At 43.0% G+C, this 16,628-nt stretch overlaps 2 protein-coding genes across 6 annotated transcripts; one reads left to right on the forward strand and one right to left on the reverse strand.

Moving 5' to 3' along the window:
- Nucleotides 1-1,501: 1,501 nt before the first annotated feature.
- On the forward strand, nucleotides 1,502-11,712 carry tnip1 (TNFAIP3 interacting protein 1). Of its 5 annotated transcripts, none has more exons than XM_079269280.1 (19): nucleotides 1,507-1,559; nucleotides 2,220-2,273; nucleotides 2,622-2,804; nucleotides 3,228-3,392; nucleotides 3,507-3,592; nucleotides 3,789-3,845; nucleotides 4,506-4,715; nucleotides 5,188-5,282; nucleotides 5,681-5,870; nucleotides 6,079-6,171; nucleotides 6,285-6,350; nucleotides 7,499-7,630; nucleotides 7,733-7,861; nucleotides 7,944-8,078; nucleotides 8,469-8,594; nucleotides 8,726-8,809; nucleotides 9,278-9,478; nucleotides 9,753-9,837; nucleotides 10,160-11,712. In XM_079269280.1, exons 3-19 carry the CDS (start codon nucleotides 2,657-2,659, stop codon nucleotides 10,261-10,263), a joined length of 2,106 nt encoding a protein of 701 aa, XP_079125406.1. In that variant the 5' UTR covers nucleotides 1,507-1,559; nucleotides 2,220-2,273; nucleotides 2,622-2,656; the 3' UTR covers nucleotides 10,264-11,712. The 5 variants fall into 5 exon arrangements, with proteins under 5 accessions (XP_079125405.1, XP_079125408.1, XP_079125409.1 ...); XM_079269281.1 differs by having other exon boundaries at nucleotides 1,538-1,559; nucleotides 2,220-2,269; XM_079269279.1 differs by lacking the exon at nucleotides 2,220-2,273 and having other exon boundaries at nucleotides 1,502-1,559.
- Nucleotides 11,713-11,908: 196 nt separating this feature from the next.
- Nucleotides 11,909-14,867, reverse strand: gpx3 (glutathione peroxidase 3). Its single transcript, XM_079269315.1, has 5 exons — nucleotides 14,737-14,867; nucleotides 13,421-13,568; nucleotides 13,218-13,335; nucleotides 12,627-12,726; nucleotides 11,909-12,344 (listed from the first exon to the last, which is right to left on the reverse strand). The coding sequence occupies exons 1-5, from the start codon at nucleotides 14,806-14,808 to the stop codon at nucleotides 12,132-12,134; spliced, it is 651 nt and encodes a 216-aa protein (XP_079125441.1). The 5' UTR covers nucleotides 14,809-14,867; the 3' UTR covers nucleotides 11,909-12,131.
- Nucleotides 14,868-16,628: the final 1,761 nt, after the last annotated feature.

Here is a 16,628-nt window from a genome sequence, read left to right on the forward strand (position 1 = left end):
ATTTGGAAACTAGGTGTTTCCCGTGTTAACACAACACGCTTCTCGATAAGAACTCCAAGGCTGATGCTCTAAAGTCTAAAATTATATGGAGGGTGTTTGTCTTAAGTCTCTGTGTTGTCAAGCAGCAGCATGTTTTACTTGTGATTGATAGACTTTTTGGTAGTTAAAGTGATAATTTTAACCCATTACAGAGTGGTAGAAATGAGCAATACTTGGTTGGGATTACCAAGTACCCAGCCTAATTGTAAATGGTCACAAGATGAAATGCATCAGAAGTAGTTTGTGCTTCCAGCTAACTGAAGAATGATCTTTGTAACTCTCTCGGGAATAAATATGACCACAGATTACCTGTTTGTTTATTCCCACAAGATGTCACTATTGCTCTAAATCATTAATCTCTGTCAGGGGCCTGAAATAAAGTTCAAAGAACTGTGGCACAGTGATCCTGTGATCTTTACCTGTAACATTTAAAATATATTGCATTTGACTTCAACACCAGGAAAACATTACATTTAAACTTCACTGTGGTATTATTTTAAAGTAACCACATTTGACATGACACAGTCATAGCTGAAAGGATTCCTTCATTATTAGTCGATTGACACACAAATAATCAACAACTATTTTAATAATTGACTCATTGTTTAACTCTTTTTCTATTATGTATGCTACCATATGAATACTTAGCGTATTGCTGTGTGTTGTGCATTACTTCTATAAACTGAGTGTGTTTAAGTTTTTGGACTGCTTCTTGTACAAAGCAACCAGTTTGAATAGTCAAATTGAGCTTCATGGGCATATTTTTAACTGTTCTTTATTTCATTTAATAGACTGAAAAACGAATTGATAAAGAAAAAATAATCGTCAGATTAATCATTCATGAAAATAACAGTGTGTTTCACTAATCATAATATGAATATCTTATATCTCACAGCAGCTTTCATACCAGATATTTCTTGTTAACCTATAGTGTGGACGTATACAGTTCAGTGTAACTTGAACAAGCCTTATTGCCCTTCTGGTTCAAAGGAAATGTGTGATGCAATAACAGAAACCCCCACCAGCCCCTTCTCTAAATGTATCAATGAAGAAACAAGTAATTCTGTGAAAATGGTTGGGTTTGTCCCTGGACTATAAAACGTGAGTTACAAGAGGTAAAAAAAAGAATAAGAAACTGTTTATTAATAAGAATTATGACTTAAGAGAAAAATCGGTCTGGTTTTGATTATCTGTTTTACTCACCCGCGTCATTGTGTCATATGAGCCATTCTTGCTATATATTATTGTTATCATTGTTGATAAGTCAGTATTAAGTCCACCATGTGTCATTTTGGTGAAAACTTCTTCCAAACTCATCTGAAAATGTGAAGCATTTTGCTCCAGTGTTTACATTACGGGCAGCGGCTCCCGTTGGTGTCCTGATTGGTCCGCTGGGCTGTCAATCATGTGTTGTTTACATCAAACGAGGTGGAAATTCCCGGGTTACAGCATAGACCAGTAGACCACTTCCGCAATAGATGTCTGGGCTAGGGAGACGAGAGGCCACTGCGAACTGAAAGGTATCCAGACAAAAGACACCTCTTTGTTATTTTGTTTGTCCGTTAACTGCGCTTTCCAACTGGCTTACTGCATCAATAAAAGTATTGTTAGTGGGTAAAAAAAGAAGCGCTAGCGGCTTCCTGTCCCGCACTGTCATCTAGTGTTAGCTAGCCGAGAGCTAACGAGGATGTTGCTAGCAATTTGCATGACAACAGCGAAAACTAATATTAGCCTTCTTTAGCCAATCAAGGTAGCTACCATTTGCTGGATTGTGCTGTATTTGACTCTCGACTATTGGTTAGATGTTTGTTTGCAGGATTCACCGAACATTTACAATTTTTTCCTCTGCTTTTGTCCTTTTTTCCCTCGGATATGAACGATGTAGTTGTCATATTTAGCCATCACAAACGTTAGCACATTCTTGCCATATGTTTCACTCTGGCAGGGTAGCGCTGTGGTGACAAATGTTGCTGCTTTTGTCCTCTCAAAGCTGTCGGCTAATCTGTATTTTCTTCGCCGTGCTTCACCGATAGTTTCACTTGTCACTGCTATAAATTATGAAGTGAGAAAGAGGGCTTTCAAGCCTGGTAGCTCAAAGTACATGCAGTATCTGAGTGGGTGGTATTTATTTAATCCGCGATCAAGAAGTAACAGAAACACCCATTTGTTTTATTTCTTAGTGTTTGTAATAGTGCTACAGTACACGTTGTGGTTCAAGGGGGTTTCTAGTGTAGGTAAGTTATTTTTCCTCTTACTCTAACGTTTCAGCCAATGCTTCTGTTCAACTATTTCCTTCCTGTGCAGTTGGATGTCGACATTTGATGTTGGTTGCGCTCATAATGTACCTACCATACTTTCCATGATACATGATCAGTTCACCTTTCAACTTGGGATTCGAATGTGTCTGTTTGTCAATGTTAAAGTCGCTTCTCTCATTGCAAAGGGTGAAGGAACACAAGTACTCGGTCCTGCTGTAAATTGTCTTTTAAATATGTGTTCTTTTATCTTCCACCGAGTAGTATCTGGTACTTTATTTTGTTTTGAATTCAGCTGAAATGAACGTTTGTCTCTTCTTTTTACAGTTCAGAGAACCATGTCTAGGAAGTGAGCGACGGCGATGGAAGGGAAAGGCCCGTACCGCATCTATGATCCAGGTGGGAGTGAGGTCAAGGCCAGGGATGAGGCCGGAGGAGGAAGCAGCTACAGACAGCTACTGGAGGAGAACAGCATACTGAGGGAGCGGATGAAGGGACTTAAGAGCTTAGGTAAGGTTCCCAAAGACAGCATGGTTACCTCAAAGCTAAGGACCGAGGACTAATGCCAGCTGCTCTTTGGCGTTACACAGCTGTCTGAACATCTGAGGATGTTTTTCCACACATATTTGTGTGTATCTATAAGGGGAACTGTTGTGCTGCAAATGAAGTGGAACGTAGCAAAGCTGGACGATCTTCATTTGTAGTTTGAAAAGCATGCATGCGATGTGAACGGTCTGATTGCTCCTTTTGTGACTCACCAAAGGAGTGCTACTTGCACATAGTTTGTCACCGAACTGCTGTCATGTCATATTTGATGACTGCTCGTGCTGATAGATCTAGTCGACGCAGTGTTTGTTGAAAAAATAAATAAAATGAAGTTGGATCATGTACACTTGCTGCTGGACGGAGACGAGATCTCTCTGAAACTTGCAGGTGAGTTGCTGGAAGAGTCTCAATCGGAGGCATCAAAGCTTCGGCAGCGAGTGGAGGAACTGGTGAGAGACAACGAGGCCCTCAAGTCCTCCAGCTTTGCCGGCAGTCTGTGTATGGGGGGGCCCATTCAGACTGAGACGCAAAGTAGGCCCCACATACTTGATGGTAATTGTTAATTTAACTTATTAACTAGACATAGTTTCACATTTGTATTCACGCTGTACTCGTAGGGCTGTTCTACTAAACTGAAACTTAACCTTGGTTTTGGTATTGCTTCAGGTAAACACTGTTTACACCCCACTGCAGAGCAGAAGGAGGAGCAAACGAGCTGTTTAGGGAAGGCCCTGCATTCTGAGAAGCCCATCGTAAGTAATCTGTACTGTGAGTGAGCGCTGTCGGTACAGACAGAAACAACTTTGTGAAGATTGTAGAATTGTAAATGACATTAGATGCAGAGACCGCTCTCAACTAGGAGGATGTTTAATTTATTCTTCCAAGTTTATTGATGCAATTACAGTCCGTGCGTGTACTAAAGTGCTGCTTGCTTTTTGTTTTTTACAGGAGGCCTCAGTGTTTGAGGTAGTGAATGTAGATGGGAAGACTTCCGCTGCCTTGATTGTACGTACCAGACTTTTTGCGACACAAATTATGACGAATAATTTAACAACTACCACAGGAACTCAAAAGAACGAGAAAAAAACCTTTTAATTTGATCAAACAATTGAATATGACACTGCTCCTGGTGCTCACTCCCATAAGTAATTATTTTGTGTCGTATAATTAGGCTAACCTTTCCTCTGTTATAGCCATTGTCTCAATATTAGGAACATATCCTTGGTGCGGTGACTCACCAACAAACTCAATACTGGTAGCGCCAGTCTGAGTCAGCCAGGGGAAAGTCCAGGATTATTACTGACTGGAGTTACACCGCTGATTCACTCACACACTACATCCAAGGGGATGTGTTAATGGGACACGATGCCAGAATATTTCTGACACGCGTTTTGTCAAAACTAATGTTCTTGGTGACATAATAAAACTCTATAGTTTACTTTTGGCTCAGTTTAACATGTAAAAGTATTACCACATGTGAGGTTTAAATTTAGATCCAACAGGAAGAACTGGTTTGCCCTTTCAGATAAATTAGCTGCTGCTTTTCCTAAAAATAGTAGCACGATGACTTTTACAGCTTGTTGGTCTTTCAGTCTTGTGCTGGTTGAAATACATTGCACTCTTGAGTAGAAGTGACGGACTGTTAACCTGTGTGCGTATCTCCAGGCCGGGTCAGTGGCCGGAGTAATCCCCGTCCTGCCTCAGGAGAACATCGAGCTAACCAGCCAGCTGAAGAGACTAGAGAGCTCCTTCAGCATATTCGCAGAGGAGTCCAACCCCAACCAGCTGTTGGCTCACCTCGGTCGCATGGCCGTGGAGTTTCACCATCTTTCCTCTAAGGTCCAAAAGAATGAGCAGAGGACTTCCCTCCTACAGGTATGCGACACGACGACTGCCTGACTCGCATTACATGCTACACATTATCTTTAACGACATGCCAGATTCAGAGATCTGATTCTGTGATGATTTCAAGGCTCATCTCCGCATTTTGTGTATATTGTTTTTATGAGAAGAGTGCTTTGGTGGTAGATTTTAATTGCAGAGCGTGTCACCACATATGTACGAAATGTATATTCTTTTCTGACTGATGTTAAAAAAAATTCAAAACCTCTCACATAAACTTCTAAAATCGTTGTTGGACCATGTGGCTGAAGACTAACTTAGTGCCATATAGGTGGGACGCACATGCAGTATTCAACATACTAACACATAAAGTACCCTTTGCATTGTACCATCGTGTTGAAGGAGGCTGCTTCTGGCTCTATGTCGGCACGAAGATGCTAAAAACGAATGTTGACGTCATGCAGACAGATGCCAGATATTGAGATGTTTTTTTCTGGTTTTCTAGACTCTCTGTGAGCAGCTCAGACAGGAGAACAATGAGCTTCGGAAGAAAATGGAAGAGGATCATCATATCAGGAATCAAGACTTGGAACAGCTGAGGTAATGTTTGTCTTCCTCTTTTACATTTCACTGGTCTTTGTGTTGCTTCTGCTGGAGCACAAACTGTATCGTCAGTAAGGTGAAAGAGAACAAATAATTCTTCTTCTTTTTTACTTTCGGACAATTATGTTGCTCATAACCTTTTGAACCTTGTGACTAAGCCCCCCCCCCCCCACCCATAATGTTTGGATGACAAAACCCTCCACAGTTTTGACTTCGTCCCATACTTTCACTTTTGACGGGGGATTATTCCACTGCTTTCTGTTGGCATCATTGTACTCAGAAGGTATCGTAGGTTCTTCCCAAAGGACATCCTGAAGCTGTGCGAAAACGTCAACAAACTCTGGGAAGGGACCTTGCTCACGGACTTGTCATTTTCATTTTCTTTGCCCATTCAGGCAGGAGAATCTAAAACTCAAGGAGGTGGTTGTGACGGGAGCAGCAGCAGCAGCCGCCGCCGCAGCAGCAGCAGCAGCAGCGGCCGCAGCAGCGCCATCAGACACCGAAGCTCCAGAGGCCAAACAGGAGCCTGTGAAGGAGGAATCGGCTGCTGTGAGACCCAAGATGGAGGCCACCACACCGCAGAAGGTAGTTTATATCAAATGACATAGAAATTATTATTTTTTTTAACTTAGCCTCATATCAGTAAATCTGTCATTTACATGCCAAATATATTTTATTTTAAAGGTTTTCTCAATCAGCTTGTGACTTTAGACTTCTCCATTATAAACTCTTACGATGGGGTCGTGCTATAGAGGAATGTTGCGGATTAAAGAAATGTTTGGTGTGCCCCCAGAGTGGAAAAGCTGCAGAGAAAACCCCGGCTAAACCGTGTGATGCCGAGGTGTATGAAAAGAAGATCAAGCTTTTGGAGAAGCAGAGAAAGGATGTGAGTCTTTTTGTCGGCCCTTACTGCTCATCCTCTTTTTGCCATAAGGGAAAGTCTCTGTGTAGTCTGTTTCCTATATGTTCATCCGTTTCACATTGTGGCACTGCTTACAGGTACTGGAGGTGAACAAGCAGTGGGACATTCAGTGGAACTCCATGAAGTCACAGTTTGAACAGAAGGTACAGTGATGACTTTACAGCTGTTGTGATTGGTGTGGGAAGACATCGCTGCGGCCTCGACTGAGGAAGGAGGATTAATACCTATGACAAACATTTTCATTTTGAAATCTCGATTTTAAATAAAGTAAAACACTTCATTTCAATCCAGTCCATCAAGTATTCCTGACTGGTTTTTATTTGTTTTACATGTTTAGGACATTTCAAAGGCTTCTTTTTAGATTCAAAACAAAGCACTTAGAACTGGTACAAAAATGTCTCCAGTTATTTAGTACATGGAGTATTCATCTTTCATTTTCCATAAAACTGTCCTCATTCAATATGAATAATGTCTGTGCTCAGAACGGAGAGCCCGTTGTCTTTTGCTCTACATTCAAACTGAACTCTACTCAACATGTTTTGCTGTTACGCCAGTGGAATTATAGATAATAACCAATTTTTCCATTACCATTAAAAGTCGACATGCTTTTGAAATGACAGATGGCAGGGATTTTGTAATTCGGAAATATCTTAAAGGAACGGAGGACTCTGATGTTCGTGTGCATGAGTTGGCAGTGCAGCACCAGCAGCAGCTGTGTGTGTGTGTGTGTGTGTGTGTTTTCTCTATGTGCTTGTCCAGTGGAAAGGTGCACTCTTGCAATAGCTCTCTATCTCAGCATACTTACCACACGGCCTGTCACACCTCAGGCAGAATTCCCCTCACCTCTCTGGTACCCGCTGACTTCCTCTCGCGGTGCAGTCAGAGGGCAGCAGAGACACACACACATGTGCACACTCTGACACTCACACTCACACACCTACGCGTGTGCTCACCCACAATCATGAACAAGCCTACATTCACACTTAGTTGAGACAGAGACACCATGCAGCCTTGGGTTTGCACCGCAGAACCCTAGATATATCCATTTGCGTCACTAGGTTTGTTCATATTCTGTACAAAAACAGAACTGCATGTTTGCAAATGTGTCCTTGTCGCTGTGGTTTAGTTTATAATTTCACAACAGACATTCGTAAGGACGCATCCTAACACATGCAGCAACAGATGTTTAATGAAGCACATTATTATTATTTTTTTGGTTTGACTATTTGAGAATTGTGTTTCGTAGCTTTGGTTAGTTGTCCTCGACTGAATGGTTTCCATTGTCCCTCAGATCACAGACCTCAGACAACGGCTGGCTGAGTCCCAGAAAACTGTGCTGGAGCTGGAGGCCGAGCGAGAGCAGAGGCAGCGCGACTACGACAAGAAGCTGCTGCTGGCTAAGTCCAAGATAGAGAACGTACAGGTGAGAACGCAAGGACACGAAGCCCAGGGGACAAATGGTCTTAACGTTTCAAAACCAGGACACGGAAACAAAAAGTGGTGTTTTCGGTTGTGTGTATTTCAGGGGGAGAAGGAGTGCCTCAACTCTGAAACCACTGAGCTGAAGCAGAAGATTCGCTACCTACAGGATCAGCTGCTGCCCCTCAGCAAACAGAGGGAGTACCAGGAGAAGGAGATCCAACGCCTGAACAGGGTGAGTGCACACGCTCTCTCTCCTCTCGTTCGGCAGCTCTTCCGCTTTCCTTCTGTGTAACACTTGTTCTGTCTTACTTCAGGCTTTAGAGGAGGCCTTAAACCTGCACACCCCTTCGTCCTCACAACAACCACCTGGTCAGGGTAACTTTGCCGACGCAGCCAATAACCTGAAGAAACAGGAACTGCTCACTCAAATTGCTGTACTAAAGGAACAGGTCAGACATGCAACAAAACATACACACAAGCACGTACTAGATGTTCGGATAACGATACCAGTATAGGAAATGGCTCTGATATAACCTAAAAGTCAATGCATTGATCTGATATTACGTTATCGGATCATTTATCAGCTGATTTACACTAAACGGGACCAACAACAACAACATGTGTCCCTTGCTACCGAACCTGTACATCTGGCCTGATCGGGACTGCACATGTGCAAACTGGTACTACACACCTGAGGTTGAACACTCGAGACCCGTGTAACTTTGTCGGTATCGGGAAGGAAAAAAATGTTATCGGAACATCTCGAACATTCACACAGTTCTGTTGCAATTACACATGTATTTACTCGGCTGCTTTGTAATTGTTGTGTTGTTCTTCAGGTGAAGATCTTTGAAGAAGACTTCAGAAAAGAGAGGAGTGACAGGGAGCGGATGAATGAGGAGAAGGAGGACTTGAGGCGGCAGGTTGAGAGACTTCAGGGTCAGATTACTAATTTGACCAATCAGGTAAGCTGTGTGTTCTCTCTCTCTATACATAATGTGTGGCGTGATGAGGAATGCTTTATCTTTTTGTTTCTTGCATTTAATCACAATTAGAACTGAGCTGCTCTCTAATGTGTGATTTCTTTGTGGTTCAGCTCCATCAGGCACAGAACGAGTGTCAGAGAGAACGTACGGAGAGATGCAAGCTGGAGAGACTGCAGATGCAGCATCACAAACAGGTACTGTCTGCTGCTCGGGTCTGAGCCTGGTAGTGTTGCAGACCAGTTGAACTTCTAAATGAAACGGTGCCGTCAGCCTGGAGATGTGATCTGTTTTTGACCACGCTCTCGAGTGCCTTTACTTCAGGGGCCGAGGCCTTCACTGAAAGCGGCTCTACAAGCCTTTAGGAACGCATCATGCAGTAGGATGTGCCTTGTGGTAGACCTTGCTGACTAGCGCCCCCTTGTGACAGAATGCTGTCATGTAGATGTTGACTGTATTAAGTTCCTACGGGCCAAATTATCACTCCAGTACAAGAGCCTCACTCCAGCTAGGTGTGTTTGTCAGGTGGAGCATCCACACTCCTCAGTGGGAGGCAGCTGCAGTAGGTCAGCGGTGGCCCGTGCCATGACAGGGCCACTGCGCTCGCTCAGACTAGCAGCCGGGCACTGATTGGGGATCACGTGTGCACTTGTGATCCCTCGTAGGGGCAGCAGCAGGAAAGACGTACCTCAGACCCCACGTCAGCCTCAGTGAACGGCCCGCTGAGCCCTCCCTACTGTGGTCCCTTTGTGCAGGTGGGACCGCAGGGCCCCGAGGGCTGGCCCGTACACTTCCCTCCCCGGATGCCCAATGCAGCAGCCGCCGCAGCACCGCCCCCTGTACGAGACTTCCAGCCCGTTACCCCGGTAAGGGTCCTCTAAGGCCCCTCTGTCTCTGTCTCTGGGGTGACTCTGGTCCGATGAGGAAACGAGGCCCTTTTCTCTCTCACCTCTCCTCCCCTTATCTTTTGGGGGCGGGGGAAACAAGCAGTTGTAATTAGGTCTTTACTGTAGCTCAACCTTAGCCACGCTTTCATACAACAACCATTGTTCGGTTACGGCAAAGACTTGAGGGCTGCTGGTTGTGACGAATGGGTCTATGCAGTGATTTCAGCTGAGGTGGCGCTTTCTCTTTGCTCAGGGTTTTCCGTGGCAGTCGTCATTCCCGCAGCCGAGAGGGGCCAGAGCGGTAGGAGAGAGCTCAAGACCACCACCAGAGAATGCAGGTATGGTACAGCCAGCCAGGTGCGAGACAGCTGGTGTTACTCTGTATCGTTTGATGCAATCGTTCGTCTCTCAATACTTTGTGCTTAACCAGACGATGCTCGTGAGGATGATCAATTCATTGTTGTTTTAGTCATTAAATGAGATTTGTTGACAAGAAAAATATAGAATCCTGCCATCCTTTTACCTCTCATGCTAATCATCGCACTCATTAGATCACCCCACACAATAGCTAAATGTTTACTGTGTTCATTTCAAATGAAGTGTTCAGCAGCAAAGACTGACTGACGACAACGCACTCTTGTTTCTTCTGTGCGTCTGTAGATCAGTCCGCCACAACAACCGCCGCATCAGCAGCATCGGCTGCAGCTGCAGCAGCAGGGTTTGGGAAAAGGGAGCGACAGAACATTGACCCTGGAAAGCACTAAAGCATCACCGTACCCACCAAACGGAGTCTGGGTAGTAGCATGAAATCAGTTTGTTTTTGAGTTGACAAGGTGTGATTTGATCTATAATTTTCCTACTGAACTGTAGATATCCTATTGTAATGTTGTTTATACTTGCGTTTTATAAGGCTATATGTGAAACACTTCGCTATTCTGAATATATACATGAAATATTTAGGGGTTTTTTTTTCTTCTTCTTTTAAATCAGGAACTGAAGTCATTTATTAAATAGGTTGGAATAATCAACAGGTTGTTTTTAGTTTTTTTCCGGAATATATACTTATGTGCTTGCATCTCTGCAAATGTGTAACAACCTGACACTTGGTCTGTTACTTGTAGGGTTACAGGAAGCCATTCCCCGATATGAATAAGGCAACATGTGCTCATTCCAACAACGAATGACTAGAGAGGTACATTGAGTCATAGACGTTACAATGTGAACGTCGATTGATCCTTCAGTACCATCGATGTTCTAGAAATGTCCCATACGTGTAACTGTTCAAAAGTGGTTGTTAAAATACGAAACATTTTGGGGAAATGCATTTTGATGGTATCGCACCAAAAACATGATTGTGATTGATTTATTTATAACCTGCTGTTTTGATAGTTGCATTGACTACGTGTAAATCATTGTCTTTAGTAATGCTGTTCTTTCTATGTTGTTAGTGTAATCCCAATATATTGTAGCTATTGACATTGTATGTTTGTATCAGACACAATACACAATGCACAGTACATACACAACCTTTTTCTTTTCCCCATGATGATGGACCTAATCTCATTAAACACAACACTTCTACTTGACCACATTTGATTTGACCACTCATTCCGATTCTCATACTCATCTAACTGCATCCTGTACTATTGCCCACGGTTTAGCCCCGACATACAGTATCTAGACGTCACCACTCCAAAACCTTTAGGCGGCAGCGACGGCCACGTTTATACCTTAACTTACCGAGTTGTGAGCTTTCAGCGAGTACTGAAACAGTAAGATTTCCATCAGTGCTCAGGGGCCCTGAGATCCAATGTTACAGCAATACAGCTGCTCCTCAGAGAAAAACATCTGGCAGGAGCAACGAATGAACGTCCTGTGAACTGTTGTGACACAAAGTCAAGAGCCCCGATAGACGCAGGATCCACACCAACAGAACACCCACTAAATTCACACAGCGAAGGGCTTTAAAAATGTGTGCAAGTGAATAAGAGGACGCTCCGTCTGATCAAACACGTTAACTTACAGGGAACAAAGTCCTGATGGGTGAGAGCTGAAATGAAAAATTAGCCAAATTGCACTTTGAAAGGTGTGCTGTAATTACTGGCAGTTGTATTTTCTTGGTTTGTAGCCCTTTTTTCTTTTTTTGCTGTAGGCAGAAGCACATGTGAGACTTTTTTGTATTTGACTGGCTTAATAAATCTATTCTAAATGTCTTTTAGCATCTTACCTTGCTTATTCATGTCCATTTTATTTTTATTGCACGATAGAAATGTCGGGGCCACAGATTCTCTAAATCATGTTCACTTTTCCATCACACCCTCATAATATTGGTTGTCTCTTGTTTAAAGACAAAAAAGGTCCTCACATTAGTATGTTCTCTGTGATTTATTATAAGTTCGTAACATGTAGGATGCAATGGCTAACAGGTCCTGGGATGAGAAGATGACATGAGGCTGTGGGATCACAGAGCAGCTCGAATGCACTGAAGAGCTGCGCTGAACCCTTAGACTCAGAAGAGGCTCCACAGACTTCCTGTTTTCAAGCCTCCTCTTCATTAAACATGCCGTCTTCATGTATCAGAATCTGTTAACATTACAGGTACTTCGGTAGCTGGAGAATACAGTGTGATGAATCAGTTCTCGCCTGCGAACAGCTGGAACAGGTGAAGGCGAATGTCAGCTTCGACCTTAGAGACGGGGACACTCGGGTGCCACCTCATCACCGGCTTCCCGTCTGGACCCACTAGGAACTTTTCAAAGTTCCACTTGATGTCGCTGAGTTTCATGGGCGTCCAGAACATTCTGGCAGGGTCACCGAGGAGGTCAGAGACTGGAGGGCAGGAGTTCTGCACGGCAGAAAGCAAGTTATATAATGAGAGCGACAAAGTCTGAGCACCTTTAAGTGAGCAACCTTACAGAGCTGTACGTTATAGAAATAGACAGCTGAGATATTGAATACATAAACTCCTCGCACTTCCATGATAGGAAACTGAGAATGTTTTCCAGTGGCTCACGAATCAAAAAGCTGTCAATAGTTTATAGATAATGAATCATTTAAAGAGTTTGTGCACAGCTGGAGTGCAGCAGACTACAGTATACATGTACGCTTTTCAAATCACACAACGTACCTTCAGGAAAGTGAAAACGCCTTGCTCGTCTTTTCCATTCACGTCCCCTTTCTCAAACAGCAGGAAGTTTGGGACGAATTCATTGCCTGGTCTAACATGCCTGCAATCCAAAAAGAGGGCAGCTTATCAGTGGACGTGCCTGTGAGCACTTTGTGGCTCGGGCAGCTGCCCTAGATCCACTACGAGCGGAGAATAAAAACACGAGCCCATCGCAGTGGCCTTGCTTTGGATATAAGACGACTGGTGGAACCTAAGACATACATTCTATGCGTGTTAAAGCCTCGAACAGAAACCGATCTTACTGCCAAAGGATGCTTTCCTTCTTGATGAAGCTTTGTTGATTAACAAGAGGCTTTAAGATGATTGCAAATTCCTCTCTACGTCCAGCTCTGAAGGCTCTTATGTTACAGAACATTGCAATGTATACCGTCGTGTGACTCACGTTTAAAGGGATTCTCGTGTTTCCACATCTACAAGCTGAAGAAGGTTTATACTGCTCTGAAATTAAAGCTTATTGTTCAGTTGGTTGGGTTTATAGTGTTTTCAGGCTGACCCGACATGGATTTGCATTCAACGAGAAACATTGCTCACTTTAAACCGGGAAGAATTTCATGCCTCTGCCCTGGTTCCTGTTTCCCAAATTGGTTGCTGGGAAAGCCCAGGATGGTTAGTCCGTGAGTTTTCAGCTTCTCGTGTAGTGCATTCAGGTCTGATAAAAGGAAAAGAAAATGTATTCATTTTTTTTTTTCAATACTGCAACAGAAAATAATGCTGCCTGTCGAGCCGTTTCTTACCCGGGTACTGGAAGGTGAACCCTCAGTACGTGGCCACGTTGATGAAGAGGACACTCTTGCCCTTGAAGTCACTGAGGTTCACAGTGCGACTCTCGTTCAGAGTCTTCGCCTGGTATTTGTAAATTGTGCCATCTGTGGGTTCACAGCGCTGGAGAGTAGAAAGACGGGTCAAAGCAGGTTAGGTTTGTTGTAACTGGCTGAAACACTGGCCAACACGATCAGCGGCATTTCTTAGTATTTTGGCTGATAAAAGATGCTCCTGGTTGGATGTAATATATATATATATATATATATATATATATATATATATATATATATATATATATATATATATATATATATATATATATATATATATATGCAACAAAGCATATGCCTATGGACTTATACTATATGGACTTCATTTGCCTTTAGACTTCTATTTTGGACAACATTTTCTAGACAATGGTAGGCCTTGACCTCTCATTTTCTATAAATATTTGAATATCGTGGGTGTTTTAATCCCACGATATTAAATCGTGATCCAGCTGTTACCAATGGAAAAACCAGCTGCTTTTTAGCCAACAGTTCCCAAATCCTTACTCATACAGACCCGTTATATAACAGCTGCTACACTTTCACCTTTCTCCCACCTCATAGATTACGCTGGTTGTTATGTTCGGGAGACATACGGACATTTCCCACAAACCCAGTGTCAACAGAGCAGCAGGACATTTCCCTCATCAAATATAGAAGGAAAAAAAGAGAGGCTTTGTTAAATAAACACTCACAGATCTCAGTTTATTCTTACCCACTGAGGAATAATGCCCTCTACATCTTGCAATTAAATCACAACAATCATAATCTCATACGGAAAGAAAAATACAGAAAACAGAAGCTAAAAGCACCATCTGTCACGTCCTGCTAATTGTCACCTTTGCTTTAATTTCCACGTGCATGTAAACCACTAAGCATTGCAGGCCAATCATTTTCATGATTTAAAACATTTGATGAAGCTGATGCACTTAAAAACTAGCTGCAGAAAATAAAAGGTCCATAAACCATCCCTAATGTGGATTGCTGACTTTTTGTTGAGACAATGTCCACCAAGTATTCATAAGGATGTCAACACCACGTGGATTAGACAAAAATAAAATTATATTTCGGTTTTTTTTTTACATAACTGCGTAACACCGGTTTTCAACATAAAAGTCGATTTATGACAAAACGTACGCAGGGCAATACTGCTGACCTTTTAGGTCACGTCATACATCTAAATCAGTTATCCTGCTGTGTGTGTGTGTGTGTGTGTGTGTGTGTATCAACAGGTAGCCTACCTGTGTGAGTGGGGTTTCGCCGGTGCAGGGTCGCAGCAGACCGAACAGCAGCAGGGGTAAGAAGGACCGCATCGCGTCTCGTCCTTCACCGACACGATGGTCGACTCACTCTGAGCTGTCTGTCCGCTTCTCCCACGGGATGATATGAGTCCTCCGGCTGTGGGGGCGGAGGGCCGCACAGCTGGCTGAGATGACGCCCTCTGCTGACGTCACGAGGTCGACAAGTACAGCATTCACATGGTGAGGAGCCAGCTCTTTAAAACTCACTTTCCCTCATTAAGACAGTCTGCCAAAAACAAAGCAAACACAGTTAACTAGGTGTGTGTGTGTGTGTTTGTGTGTGTGTGTCTGAGCGTGTGTGGGGCTTAACCACTGTGAACATTATTAAACAGCATTCATTTCGACTAGAGAATACACTATATCAGTGCCGGGCCATGTGTTTTATATGGGCCTTCAGTGATGTCCTACTACAGTTGAACCACCTCTTAATAACCTCATTATGACGCCACAGCTACGGGTTGTTATTTGTTCCGTGTTAAAAAAAACAACGCATATTCACATAACACTGCAACATTTGACAAGTGAAATAACATGTTACATGAAGTTCAACACCTATGAGGGCTACAAATACACTAACTGCAGAGTGCAGATACATGCATGCGCACATGACGGGATGCTTCGTCATTAACGGGCAATGCATGAAGTCAAAATCAATGTAATTAACACAATGGCAGGAGCAAACTCACAAGAACCAGTCACATATGTATCTGACAACAAAGCAGTGGAATACAAATAGAAACGCTACTGCAGATGTAAAAAATCAAAAGCAGTTCACTTACCAAAGCTGCTGTTCACTATTTAAAGACAAAGTACAAAATACAGAATGATATGTGCATCATGTTTGTACTTTTCCATGGTGCTTGGTAACAGGAACAGACCGTGGAGCTGTCTCATTAGCCGTGACCTTGCAGTCCACAGGATCTCTTTGAAGAGAGATAACATTGAAGTTTGTTTCAAAAGAAGATAAAGGAGGACTGGTTCAACCCGGTACCAACCCTCACCATACTTTGTTATGAAGCTTGTTTATCACGGTGTATGAAGGACAGAGACTCAGAGACAGATCTCCGAGCAGCACTTGACGCATAACTGTATGTGATACAACTCTGCTCCTTCTAGCAAGAAAAAAATAATGTCACGTAAAAACGTCTTACATATCTTTCAACTTTAACTCTTATAAAGTTCTGCTAGCTAGTTTCCCAACAGTCACACTGGCCCACTGACCAATCAAGCTACACGTTAATGATGAGACAATAAGCTAATGGGAAACAATATTTAGAACACATATAAAATAGCGATGACTTTGTGATTTTGTCTAGACCAGCAGAGAAGGCCTTTGCTGGCCCTGATGGCTCACCACTGCTACATATATAGCCTGAGATATAAATGAATAACGGAGACTGGAGTTGGAATTGAACTTTGTTGAACCTTAATGAATACAAGATGATAAGCGCTCCCTTCCTAAAAAGAGGAGAAAAACTGTCGGGTTAGTTCATATTCATGATTCATTTCTCCTCTCTGGGCTCAGCTGTTGCCATGGTGAGCTGGTACTTGGCCAGGTGCCCTGTGGGTGGCTGACGTTCCTAATTCCACTCCTGCTGGAGCACCTCACAGACCATAGTTTACACAGTGTTCAGTGAAGATCTGCACTGTCCCACAAGGCCACATACATTCTTTTTGCAGCAAGACAACCTGAGTATAAAGGCATATTCAATTTGTGAATTTGTTTAGTCTCTTTAAGGGATTTAAAAAAATGAATTCACATATATTATGATCCCAAGTTGAGTGACGGACCCCGGAGCTGCTATTGGAGCAAACTCCAAGGACACAATCAC

The sequence above is a fragment of the Melanostigma gelatinosum genome (genome assembly GCF_949748355.1).
Source record: "Melanostigma gelatinosum genome assembly, chromosome: 5".
NCBI classification, from domain to species: Eukaryota; Metazoa; Chordata; class Actinopteri; order Perciformes; family Zoarcidae; genus Melanostigma; species Melanostigma gelatinosum.

Bases quoted from the DNA above. Each gene is read 5' to 3' on its own strand.
- tnip1 (XM_079269279.1), top strand. From the start codon at position 2,657: ATGGAAGGGAAAGGCCCGTACCGCATCTATGATCCAGGTGGGAGTGAG. The intron at 6,351-7,498 runs GTACAGTGATGA...ATTGTCCCTCAG, and splicing joins AGTCACAGTTTGAACAGAAG to ATCACAGACCTCAGACAACG. The intron at 7,631-7,732 runs GTGAGAACGCAA...TGTGTATTTCAG, and splicing joins CCAAGATAGAGAACGTACAG to GGGGAGAAGGAGTGCCTCAA.